This window comes from Gossypium arboreum, chromosome 10 (assembly GCF_025698485.1).
Source record: "Gossypium arboreum isolate Shixiya-1 chromosome 10, ASM2569848v2, whole genome shotgun sequence".
Classification (NCBI taxonomy): domain Eukaryota; kingdom Viridiplantae; phylum Streptophyta; class Magnoliopsida; order Malvales; family Malvaceae; genus Gossypium; species Gossypium arboreum.
In genome coordinates this window covers 39,500,348-39,514,494 of record NC_069079.1, presented here as the reverse complement: position 1 = coordinate 39,514,494, position 14,147 = coordinate 39,500,348, and the positions used below count along the sequence as shown (strand labels likewise).

The window sequence follows — 14,147 nt, the reverse complement described above, 5'->3', positions numbered from 1 at the left end:
ATTCAAAACCGAGCTACCAATTCCAGTAGAAAAACAATCTTTTACCAATGCAATACTGCCCTTAATTTGTTCGCCTAACACCATATTTAGAATCTTCAAACTTTTATCAAAATAATTATATGAATTTAACGAATAAAATAATTGTATGAATTTAACCATGTTTGCATTTTAGTAAATTCTGACAAATATGTAAAATCAGTATGGAAAATATATGAGACATGATTCTCAATTCTGATTGTATTCAGTAAAAGTTCTGACAAAGATGTAAAATCTAAATTTCTTTTATGAATAATAATATATTCCACAATATAAAGAATAAATGTCATTACATCTTCCTTACAAATCATCAACCTATAAACCCTCTGAAACCAAAACTCTCCGTAACCCAAACCAAAATAATAATAATATTTTATGATATTGGTACAACTATACCTAACAAGGGAAATCAGAAAGGATTTTTTTTTTTTTTTTGGGGGGACACTACCAGTTGACCAATATCATCAAAATGAAAAAGAAAAAGAAAAACCATCTGATATACTACGCAATTGACACTCCCTGAAAGAAGATCGGCCTCCCAGAAACAACAAATCTGGGAAAACCTTAACCAATAAATTGACAAAACGTGAAGAAATAATGGTAAAGAGCGGCTGGAGAAAAGAAAAGAACAAGAAAGTAAAGGGAAAGGACTATAAGGAACCACAAAGTGGTTGAGACGGGCATCTTCTGCCCAAGAATCTGCCAGTCTCACCAAACCAAAATCACAAACTATGTGCACTTGAACCTCAACCTTATGAGGTTCAATCAACTCTACGACCATATGAACCAATGAATGCTGTAAATGAAATGAGACTTTCATCAAACCACTTCTAAATGAATGAAACTCAAATTTTAATCCAAAACTCAACTCATGATGCAACAGTGGCAGCAGATGCCTTCTCCATTTTCTCCTTTCCAATCTCTGCTCTCCTCTGTTCAGCATGCTGAGCAACACCGTTCGCAAGAGCTTGATAATGAAAATCCAGTGTCTGTGTAAGGTTCTGGAACCTCATAGGATCCGATGCTTGCAAAACTAGATTTAAAATTGGGGGTAAGTGAAGAAAAAGGTCCTCTTTTCAGACAACGGAAAGAAAAATTCAAAAGAAATAGAAGTTGCATTTAAGAAAATTTAGGCTAATCAAAACATTTACCTTTGACCGTATCCACAAAGAAAACAAAAGGGTCCACTTCATCAATTGGAGACTGTAGCTCCTCATCATCACTAAAATCATCATCGGAGTAGTCATCATCGTCATCATCATCATTTTCATGGAAAGCCTTAGCCTATAGAAAACAAAGTCAGCTGAACTTCACTATTGAAAGTCCAGGAATCCTTTTTCCAGAAGGATCAAAATAAGGAAATACCTGGGCAGCTAATTTTTGAAGCCTGATGCTATCTGCTTCATCACCCTCCTCTGCATCAACTCCCATTTCCTTGTCAGAACCATCAGCATTGTCGTCATCATCATCAGACTCAAAACCATCCATACCATCATCATCTTCAGCCTCTTCCTCCTTTGCAGCTTCTGCTCAAATATATAAGAGGAAAATCCAATATTATGGCAAAAGATGGAAAAAGAAAACCTCCAAAAGACAGCAATGCCGAAGTCAAAAGAACACAGTTTGCAAATGAAGTTCACACACAACAGCTGCTCATAAGTGCAGGTGCGCCTCTCCATGCACACCTAAACACAGAGAGAGAAAGAGAGAGAGACCTGCAACTTGATCCTTGTATGCAACAAGGAGATCAAGGGTGGCCCTGAACACACGTCCAAGAGCCTCCCCATCTAACTGTTCACCAGGAAGTGCAAGCAGTGACGTAAGGCCCAGGCAGCAAACTTTCTTATCATGTTCCCTATAGAACCCAGTTAACTTGTAAAGTCAGAGCCAGACAATACCAAATATAAAAGATTCATTATAAGAGTAATAACGTTACACGCAAGGCTTGTATGGGGATTGATGGAAGATGCTCAAAGCAAAAACAAGACTACCTACCGCTTAAAATTAACCCGTCGACCGCTCCTCCTAACTTGCTGCAACAACTGGAACCAAAGGTTGAACACTTCCAATGTAACACAAAACTTGTTCAATATGCTGAGTGTCAAAACCGCATTATAATATACTGCATTGGCAATCTGGGTTAAAGAAAACCAGCATTGTGTTAGAAAATCACAGGAAAATGCTGTTCCCGGAAACAAAAAGTGTTCTGAAAGAAAACCAAAGCAACTTGCAAAACAATAGCAGTATTTATTCCCAGAAGTGTAAATTGCTGGCAATGGCCACTTCAGACCAAATTTTAACATAAGAGAACAATCTAGATCCTAGCAAGAACATTTTGATACAACAAACACTGTTACTTCAGACCTGAGACAAGAAGCAACAAATAATATTTGAGTCAGATAAAACATATCAAAATTACCTTAAATTGGCAATAAATCAATCCACTAGTGTTTTCTTATTGTGTTGTATAAATTTGATGCATTAAGTACCCTTGTGTGAGGGAATAATTAAGGAACATCTAATTTGAAATATTTACAAGATATAACTATCCGAAGCATGACATAAACTTGCAGAAAGTACAGCTAGGTCCTGACACCTTACCACTTGTACAAGAAGACATTTCAACCTTGATTTCTCCGTTCGACGCAATCGATCAAGTGTGATTCTCAGGTATGGTTCAACCCAATGATCTACTTGCCCTCTACAGTTTTGAAACAATACTTCTATCAGCTTTGGAGCTGGCTCAATGTCGTTGTCCTCTAAATTTTTATCTGTCATGATCTGCCAAAGAAAAGCAAAGAGCATACGCCTTATAAACTGAAGGGACTGACATAAAGAAAAATTACAAGATAAAAACAGAAGAATATTTAGTTCATTTTCATTTTTGCTGGAAAGTTGTCCGTCTACAGGCAGCACAAATAAACTCACAGAAGAAATCATATTCCAAAGACTTTGCTGGTAGTCTGGTTCCTTGCAATTAAGAAAATGAGCAGTTCCCCTGGATATATAGTTGTCCAAAGGAACCAAAATATCTGCATGAAAACAGTTACTACTGAGAAACAACTCAAAAATTACAGATAAATTCAAAACTAGATACTGACAAATTGAAATTGGACAAAAAGAAAAAGTCTGAAACCCCCCACTCTCTGTTGTTATCATATAAAATATTTTTAAAGACCCAAAAGAACCAACAGAAATGAAATGTGCACATTCAATCATAAACAATCTGAAGGTCCACATTGCATTGGCAGTCCCATCCCAGATTTACACATGTTAGTCACAGAAACTGTTCCAATTACCAAAACTTGGAATAATGAGGATTGTTCTGTGTAAAAATCCATGAAAAATATATTCAATATCAAGCAAGTAAACTACCATAATTAATTCTATCAACAAATTTGACACAAAATAATTGCAATTTATTTGGCAATGTGGATATTAGAAACAAATGCATTGAACACAAGTCTGCTGAGTGTGAAGTCTAGATAAAAAATTTAAAAACATTCATATTTGGAAATGATAAAGGAAAAGAAAAGCGGAAAAGGTAAATGGAACCGTACTTGGAAAGAAGTCTATAGCCCAATCAGCTAATGCTTCGATCATCAAAGGCCAAAGGCTCCACATATCCAATGAAATAGTTGGAGAAAAGAAAGTCATGTATGAAACAATCTCCAAGACTTCTTCAAAAACCTCTGCATAAGACCATGAAAAAGAAATTGGCAAAATACATATTATACAAGTCAAATTTGGTATGATTGATTTGCTACAGCTGAAAATCTATTCAATTTCCACTTCTATATTTCACTTGGCAGATTTAGAAACATCAGTTCTTTTAAACAGTCTTAACCCTAGAGACATAATGGTTTGACAGTATCTTTACAACAATGATACTATATACAAACTTAAGGGGAAAAAACCAGAATTAAACCAAGGCAAATTCCCATTTCACATTCAAACTTTAGATTGTTTCATCAACTCGTACTATATACTCATTACTCCTTGTTTCTGCCTGCCCCAGAGTATGCATCACTATTAAGAAAATAAAAACATTAAAAAGCAGGGATGAGAAAAAAGGGGGAACACATTACATACCTTGTCCATCAGTTGTCAACATTCTTCGCATGATTGGAAGCAAAGTTGGCTCCACCTGAACAAAAAGGTGTGGAAGCCTACTAACTGATTCAAGTATTGTGCTTATGGCACGCAAACAACCAACTGCAGCCAGAGCACCAGGATCATCAGCTTCATCATCAGCTTCAGCAGTGTTCATACACCTCCAGAATGCAGCTGCCTACAAACAGATAAATGATAGGTTTCAGTACAGACTATTCAAAATTTAGTACTTATAAAAATGATGGCAACATGCATTACCAAATTCTGACATAAACCAAGAGCATAAGGCGCCATCTCCTCTCCAAACTTGTCAACAATAGTCTCCAGAGTAAAAACAAGGTCCTCATTCTCAACTTCATTCATAAGTTTAAAGATCTCTGAAGGAAAAGAAATAGCAAATCAATGACTAAGTTGAATAATGATAAGTAACTATTTGCTCTGTGAATGTTGCCTAGAATCGTGTATGTGAAACCAAAGTTGAGAAAAGAACAAAAACTAGAAAGTTCCAAAATGCCCAGTAAATTTTGAACAACCATCAATAATCAGAGACTATTAATGAGACAATCAACTTCCAAATACCACTTACCATCAAGTAATTGAGGAAGAATAGGACGAATCTCATTTAAATCTGCATGTAAAACAAATTCGTTTCTGTTAAGCCCTCGATACTCAGGATAAAATTAAAAGGTTTGAGTAGATAGAACCATCAGCCATCAAACTACAGATTCAGATTTGGCTCAAGCTAGCTCAATCCAAACCCAACTTGTTTACAAAATGCAATAAAGAAAAATGTAAAGCTATATACCTCTGCAAGCTTCTACAAACGATCTTAATGCAAAAACTGAATCAACACGAACAGGAAGCTCTGCATCACGCAACCCGGAAAAAATAGTATGCAGTGCTTGGCGGAAATTATTCTGGTCAGAGAAATTTATATGGGCATACTGTCCTGCTACCCATGCAGCCTAATATCCAGACCACAAAAGTACAAAACTAAGAAAATTCTCACATACAAATATCTCCTGGAAACCTTGATTAATAAGTCTTCAGGAATAAAGAAAAGGAAAATAAACCTTCGCTCTAAGATGACCAACAGGACTTCGGAACTCTGGAAAAACATGTTGCATCAACATATGCTCCAACTCAGATTTGTAGGGCTCAGTTTGTTTCAGTTTATCACAAAGTGCTCCAACAGCAAGGAGGGCACCATCTTTCTGTCGATAGGGTTTAACTTCTACTGGTGCTGAATCATATCTGGAATAAAGAGTAGCATGAATATACCAAAATAAAATTAACATCAAAAGATACCAATATTCCCAGTCTCAGTTAGTTCCAAAATACCTCTTGAAAATTTCCACAATGAATTGAATAAACTTTTGAAGATTCTCTTTTCCACGTTTTCTTACTAACTCACTGACAAAATCCATAGAAGCGGTCCTTGGACTATATAAATCTTCAATTATATCTGCAATACAAAATTTTAATGTATGAATCAGTCTGACCAATACGGGGTTTTGTAACACACACCAGGTATAGTAGCTTACCGTAGCCCTTCCTTACATACTCATGTGGATCTTCTTCCCAAAGCTTTTGATCATTGTCATTGAAGCACATGAGAGGGAAAACTATTTCGAAAAGGAGGACATCAAGCTGTGGCTGCAACAAAGTATACATGCTATCCTTCGAGATGCTGCACATAAATAATTTTTTTTGGTCAAAATCCATCACTAGCATTTCTGAAACCTTTAAAACAACTTGCATTATAGATGCATAGAAAGAGTGAAATCTGCAATCTCATCTATAGTCTTGAATATTGACACAACTACTAAGGCCACCAATAAACAATTCTACAACACAAAGCAAGAGTACAGGAAATATATTTATAAATGTAGTATAAAATTATAATAAAATAATGATTTTTTATCAAGAAATGACCCAATCAAACTTCATAATTCATTACTATATGAAAGAGAAATAGAATTAGGCATGACAAAAATAATAATAATTATCACTACTACAAAGAAAAATCACGATTTCATATGAATCAAAAATGCTTAGGTAATCATAAATCCATCAAGAAGCTCAGCACATTGCTCTCTATCTCCTAGCAATAGAAAGAAAGTAACAGGTAACACTGGAAAGAAAATAATTACTGCAACGCTATTGTTTCTGTTAAATGCTTAGGTAATCATAAATCCATCAAGAAGCTCAGCACATTGCTCTCTATCTCCTAGCAATAGAAAGAAAGTAACAGGTAACACTGGAAAGAAAATAATTACTGCAACGCTATTGTTTCTGTTAAATGCTTAGGTAATCATAAATCCATCAAGAAGCTCAGCACATTACTCTCTATCTCCTAGCAATAGAAAGAAAGTAACAGGTAACACTGGAAAGAAAATAATTACTGCAATGCTATTGTTTCTGTTAAATGCAGGCTACCTCTAGCCTAAAGAATTGTATGGTCCAGTTATCCTGAAATAATAGCCAGCTCAAACAAAAGAATAAATGAACATCTTACACCGACTAAAGAACATCAAAAGCACCAGCAATTGGTATGACTTATGCAGAAAGATATTGCAAACCTGCTGCTTAGATATTGAAGAACAAGGTTGGTAACTCTGTCAGGAAGATAGCCTCCAACACGAATAATGCCCAATAAATTTAAGTGGAATTCCAAAACTTTTCCTGCATAATTCTTCTGAAACATTTGAGCAAAAGCCCTGTTTTCTGGATTCCTAAGCTTCAAATCTCCAAACCTATCAAATAGCCACCAAAATCACAAAATGCCTAATAACATGAGCCCTATCATAAATTACTTCAAAACATGTTGCAATTTTAAAAACATACCGAGTGAATAACCTATTTAAAATATGTACGGTCCATTTCTTCACCTTCCACCACCCCCATGATTTCCTGAGCTCAGGATCTAAAGGCTGGCCTTCCTGAGGTACAGGCCTCTCCAGAACATTTAAGAAAAGCATCATCCAAGCATTGAACACATTTGGATCAAGTAACTGCTTTGGAATCTCCAACTGAAAATTAGACAATAGCCCAAAGATGGCATATGAATCATACAACTCTCATAAAAACAAGTCACAGGAAACAAGCTGTAGTAGAAATATAATACAAGTTTGCTCAAAATATTTGGCATGTGATTTTTCCTGCAGCTCCAAAAATCAGCAAAAAATTCTTTTCTACATTGGATTAATAAGCATGCTAGTAATAGATTAAGAAACTTTGCACATCAGAACTAAAAAGAAAGTAAAGACTGCCTATTATTTTATTGGTGATAACATAAGCAGATATCAAGAGTTCATAATAATAGCACCATATAAGATCAACAAATCCGTATCAAAACATTACAAACCATAATAGGTACAATCTCAAATAAGAAAATTTTCATTACATAATTATGCCAAAAAGTTGGAAGTAAAAATACAAACAGAATATGGAAAACAGGAATGAATATAAAAAAGAAGTAAAATACATGTCAAAAGCTCCCCTTTAGCACCCCATTAACAGATCAAGTGATAAATACAAAAAAGATGCACTATAAAACCAGTAAATTAAAAACTTACATAGATTGATGACCAGAAAATTTTGCAAACAAGCTTGATTAGATCTGCTACTTCCACTGATGGTTTGTCAATCTGCACAAGTTTATTAAATATATTGAGAAGATGAGGAAATGTTTCTTCAACAATGTGTTGAACAGGAGTTCTCTCCTCCTCCGACTTGAACCTAGAATAATAAAGAAAATGATGAAATTAGTATTACAAAAAAAAAAAAATTCAATCACCAAATTAAGAGAAACAATTAGTTGTTATTTGTATTAAAACATTATAACACTTTTAAATAGAGAAAGCTGCCTTCTAGCATATATTGCACCCAAGCATTAACGCCATGGAAAAGTGCTAGTTGAATTAAACAAATACTTCAATCACCTTGAGTGAGCAACTTGCATTAAGAAAATTAAGATATGAAAACGACAACAAAGAAACCATGCAGACAAAAAGAGAAAAGTATGGTGTATGCTTACTCATATTTCCTAGCAAGAATCCGCAACACAAACAAAGCCCCATAAACCAGCTGATCTTGTAGGTTATGCTTTACCCAGTCGAGAAGACGCAGCCAATGCTCCGGATAGTCAGCATTGATAATGGTCTTGAGACACTCACCCAATTGCACCCTGCAACAAAGCCAATATGATGAATCTTACAACTTACGCAAGTAATCTGCACGCACTACCAATGGAACAGTAAACAATTCAAAGAACAATAAAAAAAAGGGGCCAGCAAAGAATTTTACCTCAACAAAGGAGGAACTTCAGCCACATACACAAGAATATTATCGCGAACCACATCCTTATCACTTGGAGAAATTTTTTGTTGCTCATCTACATTTATTAAAAATAAAAATATATATACGTTCATATTCATAGATATAAACATAAACATCAGAAAAAAAATATACAAAGAAAAAAGTGATTGAAATTTTGAATACTTGGATCATGAGGAGCCCAATTCTTAGCAATGAAGTTCTTAAAATGAATAGAAGCAAATTGTCGAACCGCGATATCGCGATTATTATCAACAATGATCTGCAATAGTCTCACCAGATGCTGAGGCGTATACTGGAACTGAAACCAAACAAAATCCAAAATCCAATAAATCAATCATTTGATCTAAAAACAAATTATCAAAATCAATTAATAACAATTAAAAAAAGAAACCTGATTAAGACTTTGTTCAGCAGCTTTGCGTTCAGCAGGATTGGAACTAAGAGCAGCTTGAAGAACAAGAGTAAGACTTGGAAGATCCATTTTTTTAATCAAAAAATTTTAAAAAGGAAAACAATTCTAAACCCTAGCTGCTCAAATTCAGTACAATGAGATGAGAGACTAGGGTTTAGACTTGAGAGAAAGAGATGGAAATTGAAAAAAGAATAAAATAATAAGAAGAAGAAGAAAGAGATGGCAGTATGCGGAGGAAGACAGCTAGAGGTTGAGAGAAAGAGAGAAAGGGAGGGGGGGCTATTTAAAAAATTAGGGTTTACGGTTTTGTGTTTTTAACTTAAAAAAGCAACACTTTACTTGGTTTTACTTTTACAAGCAGTCAACTTTCTAACGATGTCGTTTTGACGTTTAGCTCCCGAGACCAGAGTCAGCAGCAAGGGAGAAAGCGCCCGCACGTGTATTTCTCGGCGACTGTGTTCAGTTTTCTTGTAAGAAAATGATTATTTATTCATTAATGGCTTACGCTTGTTTAATAATGCTTTAAAAATATACTTTTATCTTCAAAAGTATTTATTTTTGGAATAAAATTATGTAGATGAAATTTTTAGTTTTCTAGGAGTGTTTTTAAAAGATAAGTTAAAATTTGTAGTTTCTTATCTTTTAAAAGTATTTTTGTGTTTAATTATTTTTCAATTTTTAATAATATAATATTTTTTCTTTTTTTAATGTTTAATTATAAATATGTTAAAATTATTAATTAAAATAAAATATTTTTAAAATATTAATTATAAATATTTAATTGTTATATTTAAATATTTAAAATATAGTTTATATATTTTAATTAAATTTTATAAATAATTAACATTTATTGTTTAAAAATATTTAAATTTTATATTTCATATATTAAAATATTAACAATAAATTATAATAATTTTTATATTCTTACTAAAATATAATAACATAAACTACTTTAAATATTATTTAAATACATATTTGTTACTTGATAATATACATAAAATGGATATTTTATTTCTCAAAAATATTTTTTGTAAGCAATGCTAAACAATCAAATTTTAAACTAAATTTTTCAAAATCACTTTTTAAAAGTACTTTTTCACAGCACTTTTAAAAAGTATTATTAAACTGGCCCTTAATAGTTAATATATATTGGGTATACTACCAAAATATCACTAAACTATTGCCTTTATTCTATTTTGGTCACTGAACTATTAATTTTTAATTTTATCACTGTTTTTAATCAAATATTTCATTCACTTTCCAATTAGTCGCTAGATAAGTGACGGAAAGTTGATGTAAATCCTTTTTATTAGTTTAATAACAAATTTAACTCTCTAATATTTTCACATTTTATGATCTTAAATATAAAATATTCAATAAATTTACCCTCAATGTTTACAAAATTATCAATTTAATTCAAATTCTAAAATTCAATAAACTTAACCATCAAAACTTACAATATTTTTCAATAAATACAACCTTCAAATTACCATCAACCAAGATTAACCATTTATTAAATTCACATATTTTCAATGTAGGATTTTGTTTTCACACCAAAATTGAATAAACAAACCAATAATGATCACATCTTTTCTTTTCTTATATTTTTATTTATTTAATCGACACATCACAAAAAATTAAATCATCTAGATTTATTTTATTTAATCTCTATAATTTTCCATCATCTAATTAATTGATAATATATATTTATAAATTGTCAATTTATCAAATATAAATCCTAAAAATATAAATGTTCTGGTTTTTTTTTTAGGAAGGATAAATGTTCTGGTTATAAGCAATATCAAGGATATGTTTCTATGTGCAACGTCAAGCACCAGCATCAAATTTTTCATCTAAATTTGTGAAATGAAATTTTAAATGACAATTTTTTAGAGTTAGAATTAAATTTATAGTAATTAAAATTTATCATTTAAAATTTTTTAATTAGAACTAAATTGATAAATTTTATAAATTTTGAGAGTTAAATTTATAAAAAATTTATCAAACTAAATTGAAATTTTGGTAAACATTAAGGGCTAAAATTGTTGAATATTTAATATTTAGAATCAAATCGATAAAATGTGTAAACATTGGAGCCCTAAATTTGTTATCAGGCCAATAAAAAAACCCACATCAGTTCCCGTCACTAATCTAATGGCAACTAATGAGATTATGAGAGAGTGGCAAGATATTTGATTTCAAAATTTTGATGATTAAATCAAAAAATTAATTGTTCAATGACTAAAATAGAACAAAATAATAGTTCAATGATATTTTTATAGTTTACCCAAATATATAACATTTTATATTGGTATTTGACAATTTTATTTAACTACACATTTTTTAATTGGTTTTATTTTATAGAATTGGTATCTAAATTTTATTTTCATTATCTTAATCACCCAAAATCTTACTCTTACAAAAATTCTAATCTAGTATTTAATAATCTTACTCTTACAAAAATTCTAATCTAGTATTTAATCATATCATCTATATACCATATATATTACAAGGTTATTAAATTTCAAATGTGCTCACACTATAAACTTTAGCATGTAATTAAGAAAATAAATATATATTTGAAGAAATAGTCCTAAAAGAATAATAAATTGATTATTTTAATGTTTATATAGACTAACTCAATTGATATTAATATTATTATTAAAAATTAGATATTATCATACAAAAGTTAAAGTTATGAAAATATTTCATAAAAGGGTTATGAAAGTGTAGTTTTATATTAGAGTAAGTAGATCATTTCTTAAATATAATAATTATAATTATAATCATAATTATCATGTGTTAAGAAAAATTCTAAAACTTTTCTCTTTTTTTCTTCAAGTTGTTTGCTTCTTATCTTGTGTTTTGCTCAGCGACGCTGATTATTGCCTGTCTTTTTCCTCTCACGTCAACAATTTCTTTCTTCTTCTTCTCATTCACTGCACATGTCTTCTCTCTTTTTAGTTTGCAGATCTATTTTGTGGGTATTTTTATTATTTTTACAAGTTATGATGGACAGATGATGGTGTCTGTCGTTCACCAAAACTCCACCAGCCACCAATAGTTTTTCTTGGAAAGTAGGTGGCTCTTCGTCAACTTCTTAATCTGTTTTTGTTTTGAGAGTATTTCAGAATAATAAATTATTTCACGCGTCGATTTGAACTCGTGTTGTCTTAAGTTTTATATTTTTTGTTTGTTTTTCCATTGTTTAATAAGTCTTTAGTTTTAGAAGCTTTTTCTACTCTTTTAGCACATTTTTTAGTCTTGCTTATGCATGTAATCTTATTTTTGCAAGTGATTTTAGAGATAATTTTGCTATCGTCCTCTCTAGTTTGGTGAATACTTGATTTTTTTGTAGATTTTTGCTCGTCGCTTTGGACCATCCAGGGCTGATTTCCTTATCATATTAAGCGTTTGCAATCACTCCAGATATGTTGTGCTTGAGTTATGACAAAGCCAATTATCAACGTGTCATAATGTTCTATTGGTGTTAAGGTTAAAACTGATGGAGCTTGTACTTCATTGTCTACAACGAGCGTTTGCTATTTTTTTTCTTTGAATTGTATGGTTTCATTTATTAAATGAATTTACCTTTCTCAAAAAATTATAATTCTAATTTTAAGAAAATAGTTTATTAAACTTTATAATATTTTATTTATAAAAATAATTATTCACAAATTGTCAATTATATATATTTGACCGTTATAAATTTAATTTGCTATATGGCATATTGCAATAACTCAATTATAATTAATTAAAGATAACAACTAACTAACATAAATGACATAACAAAACATTAGACGTATGAATGATTCATGTATAAGTTTTCTTTTTAACAACTTTGAATGATATCAACTAGAGGTGCTCATAGGCCAGGCCCAACCAAAAGTTTAGGCATGTTCGCTAGGTTAGGGCTTGGCCCAAAAAAAAAATGGGCCTAAAATTTTACCCAAACTCGGCCAAGATAAAATGATTAAACCTAGGCCCGACTCAGCCTGTCTATATTAATTTTTTAATATTATTTTATATAATTTTTAATATATATAATACATCAAAATACTAAAAACATTAAAATAAATATTTCCTAACAAATTTTGAAAAATATATATACTTAAATAACACTAAGATAGATGCAACTTAACAAACAAATACCTCTAAAATAATAACAAAATTAACAATAAAACAAGTGTTATACAATATCCAAATAGTAACCATAAAATAGTAGCAACATAATAGTAAAATTGTAGCAAAATATGGAGAAAACAACAAGAAAATAACATTAAAACAACAAAAAATAGCAGATTTTTTTGTCCTTTTGTGAATTCAACCCGGCTCATTTTTTAAACGGGCCTATATTTATATATAAATTAATTTAGAGCATGTATTATGATTGTTGTGAAAAAAAAACAATTATTCACAATTTTTTTTAACAAAGCTCGAATTTGTTAAAAATCGCCAAACTTAACTGAATCAAACTGCAATTATTGGTTTCAAATATTTTAATTTTTATTTAATATTGTTTTGGTTTTGATTTCAAAAGTTAAAAATCAAATGGAGTGGTTCAATTCAATTTTTGTCCAAAAACCATACCTAACCGCACAAAATACACCCCTTATTATAAGTAGTTTTAAACATTATATAAAAAAAATCATTTATGGGGGGGAAAATTGCAACATAAACCCTCCACCTTTTTATATAATTTTTAAGTGTTATGCAAGTTGTATTTTCATAATAAGTTCTTTCATTGCTTATATTCAATAATTCAACTTACAATTTAACATAATAAGTCATTATAAATGTTAAGGCGATTTAGAAAACATCTTTCTAAATTTATCATTATTTTCACCAATTAAATACACAATTACATTTAAAGTAGATGTAGCGTTACAATAAATTATTCAATGATCTCAATTTTTAAATTTAATTAACAATCTAATTTCAATAATTAAAATAAAAATTAAGATAATATATATAAATAGAATTTCACAAAATTTACTATTATAATATTTATATTTTTAAAATAATTTTAAAACATTGTTTATTTAAATTCAGTCTAATATCAATTAACATTCAATATTATAAATTGCTTACACCATTTACCTTAACTCCAATCTATTTATTATATAAAAACAACATTATTTTCATCAAATAATACATTACTTTCACCATTTTCAAAATTTACAAGTTCATTTTCTTAATGAAAAAATACTCCTTTATCATTTTCCGGTACGAAATTAATTAATAG

The 14,147-nt window shown here is 30.7% G+C and overlaps 1 protein-coding gene across 1 annotated transcript; it reads right to left on the bottom strand.

Moving 5' to 3' along the window:
* Nucleotides 1-276: 276 nt before the first annotated feature.
* LOC108489354 (importin beta-like SAD2) lies at nt 277-9,223 on the bottom strand. Its single transcript, XM_053019949.1, has 22 exons — nt 8,882-9,223; nt 8,653-8,788; nt 8,458-8,545; nt 8,189-8,338; nt 7,728-7,890; nt 6,997-7,181; nt 6,732-6,905; nt 5,694-5,839; nt 5,491-5,614; nt 5,223-5,403; nt 4,955-5,114; nt 4,736-4,777; nt 4,408-4,526; nt 4,129-4,327; nt 3,597-3,728; nt 2,965-3,068; nt 2,638-2,817; nt 2,032-2,171; nt 1,752-1,891; nt 1,402-1,562; nt 1,188-1,320; nt 277-1,069 (listed from the first exon to the last, which is right to left on the bottom strand). Exons 1-22 carry the CDS (start codon nt 8,969-8,971, stop codon nt 906-908), a joined length of 3,111 nt encoding a protein of 1,036 aa, XP_052875909.1. The 5' UTR covers nt 8,972-9,223; the 3' UTR covers nt 277-905.
* Nucleotides 9,224-14,147: the final 4,924 nt, after the last annotated feature.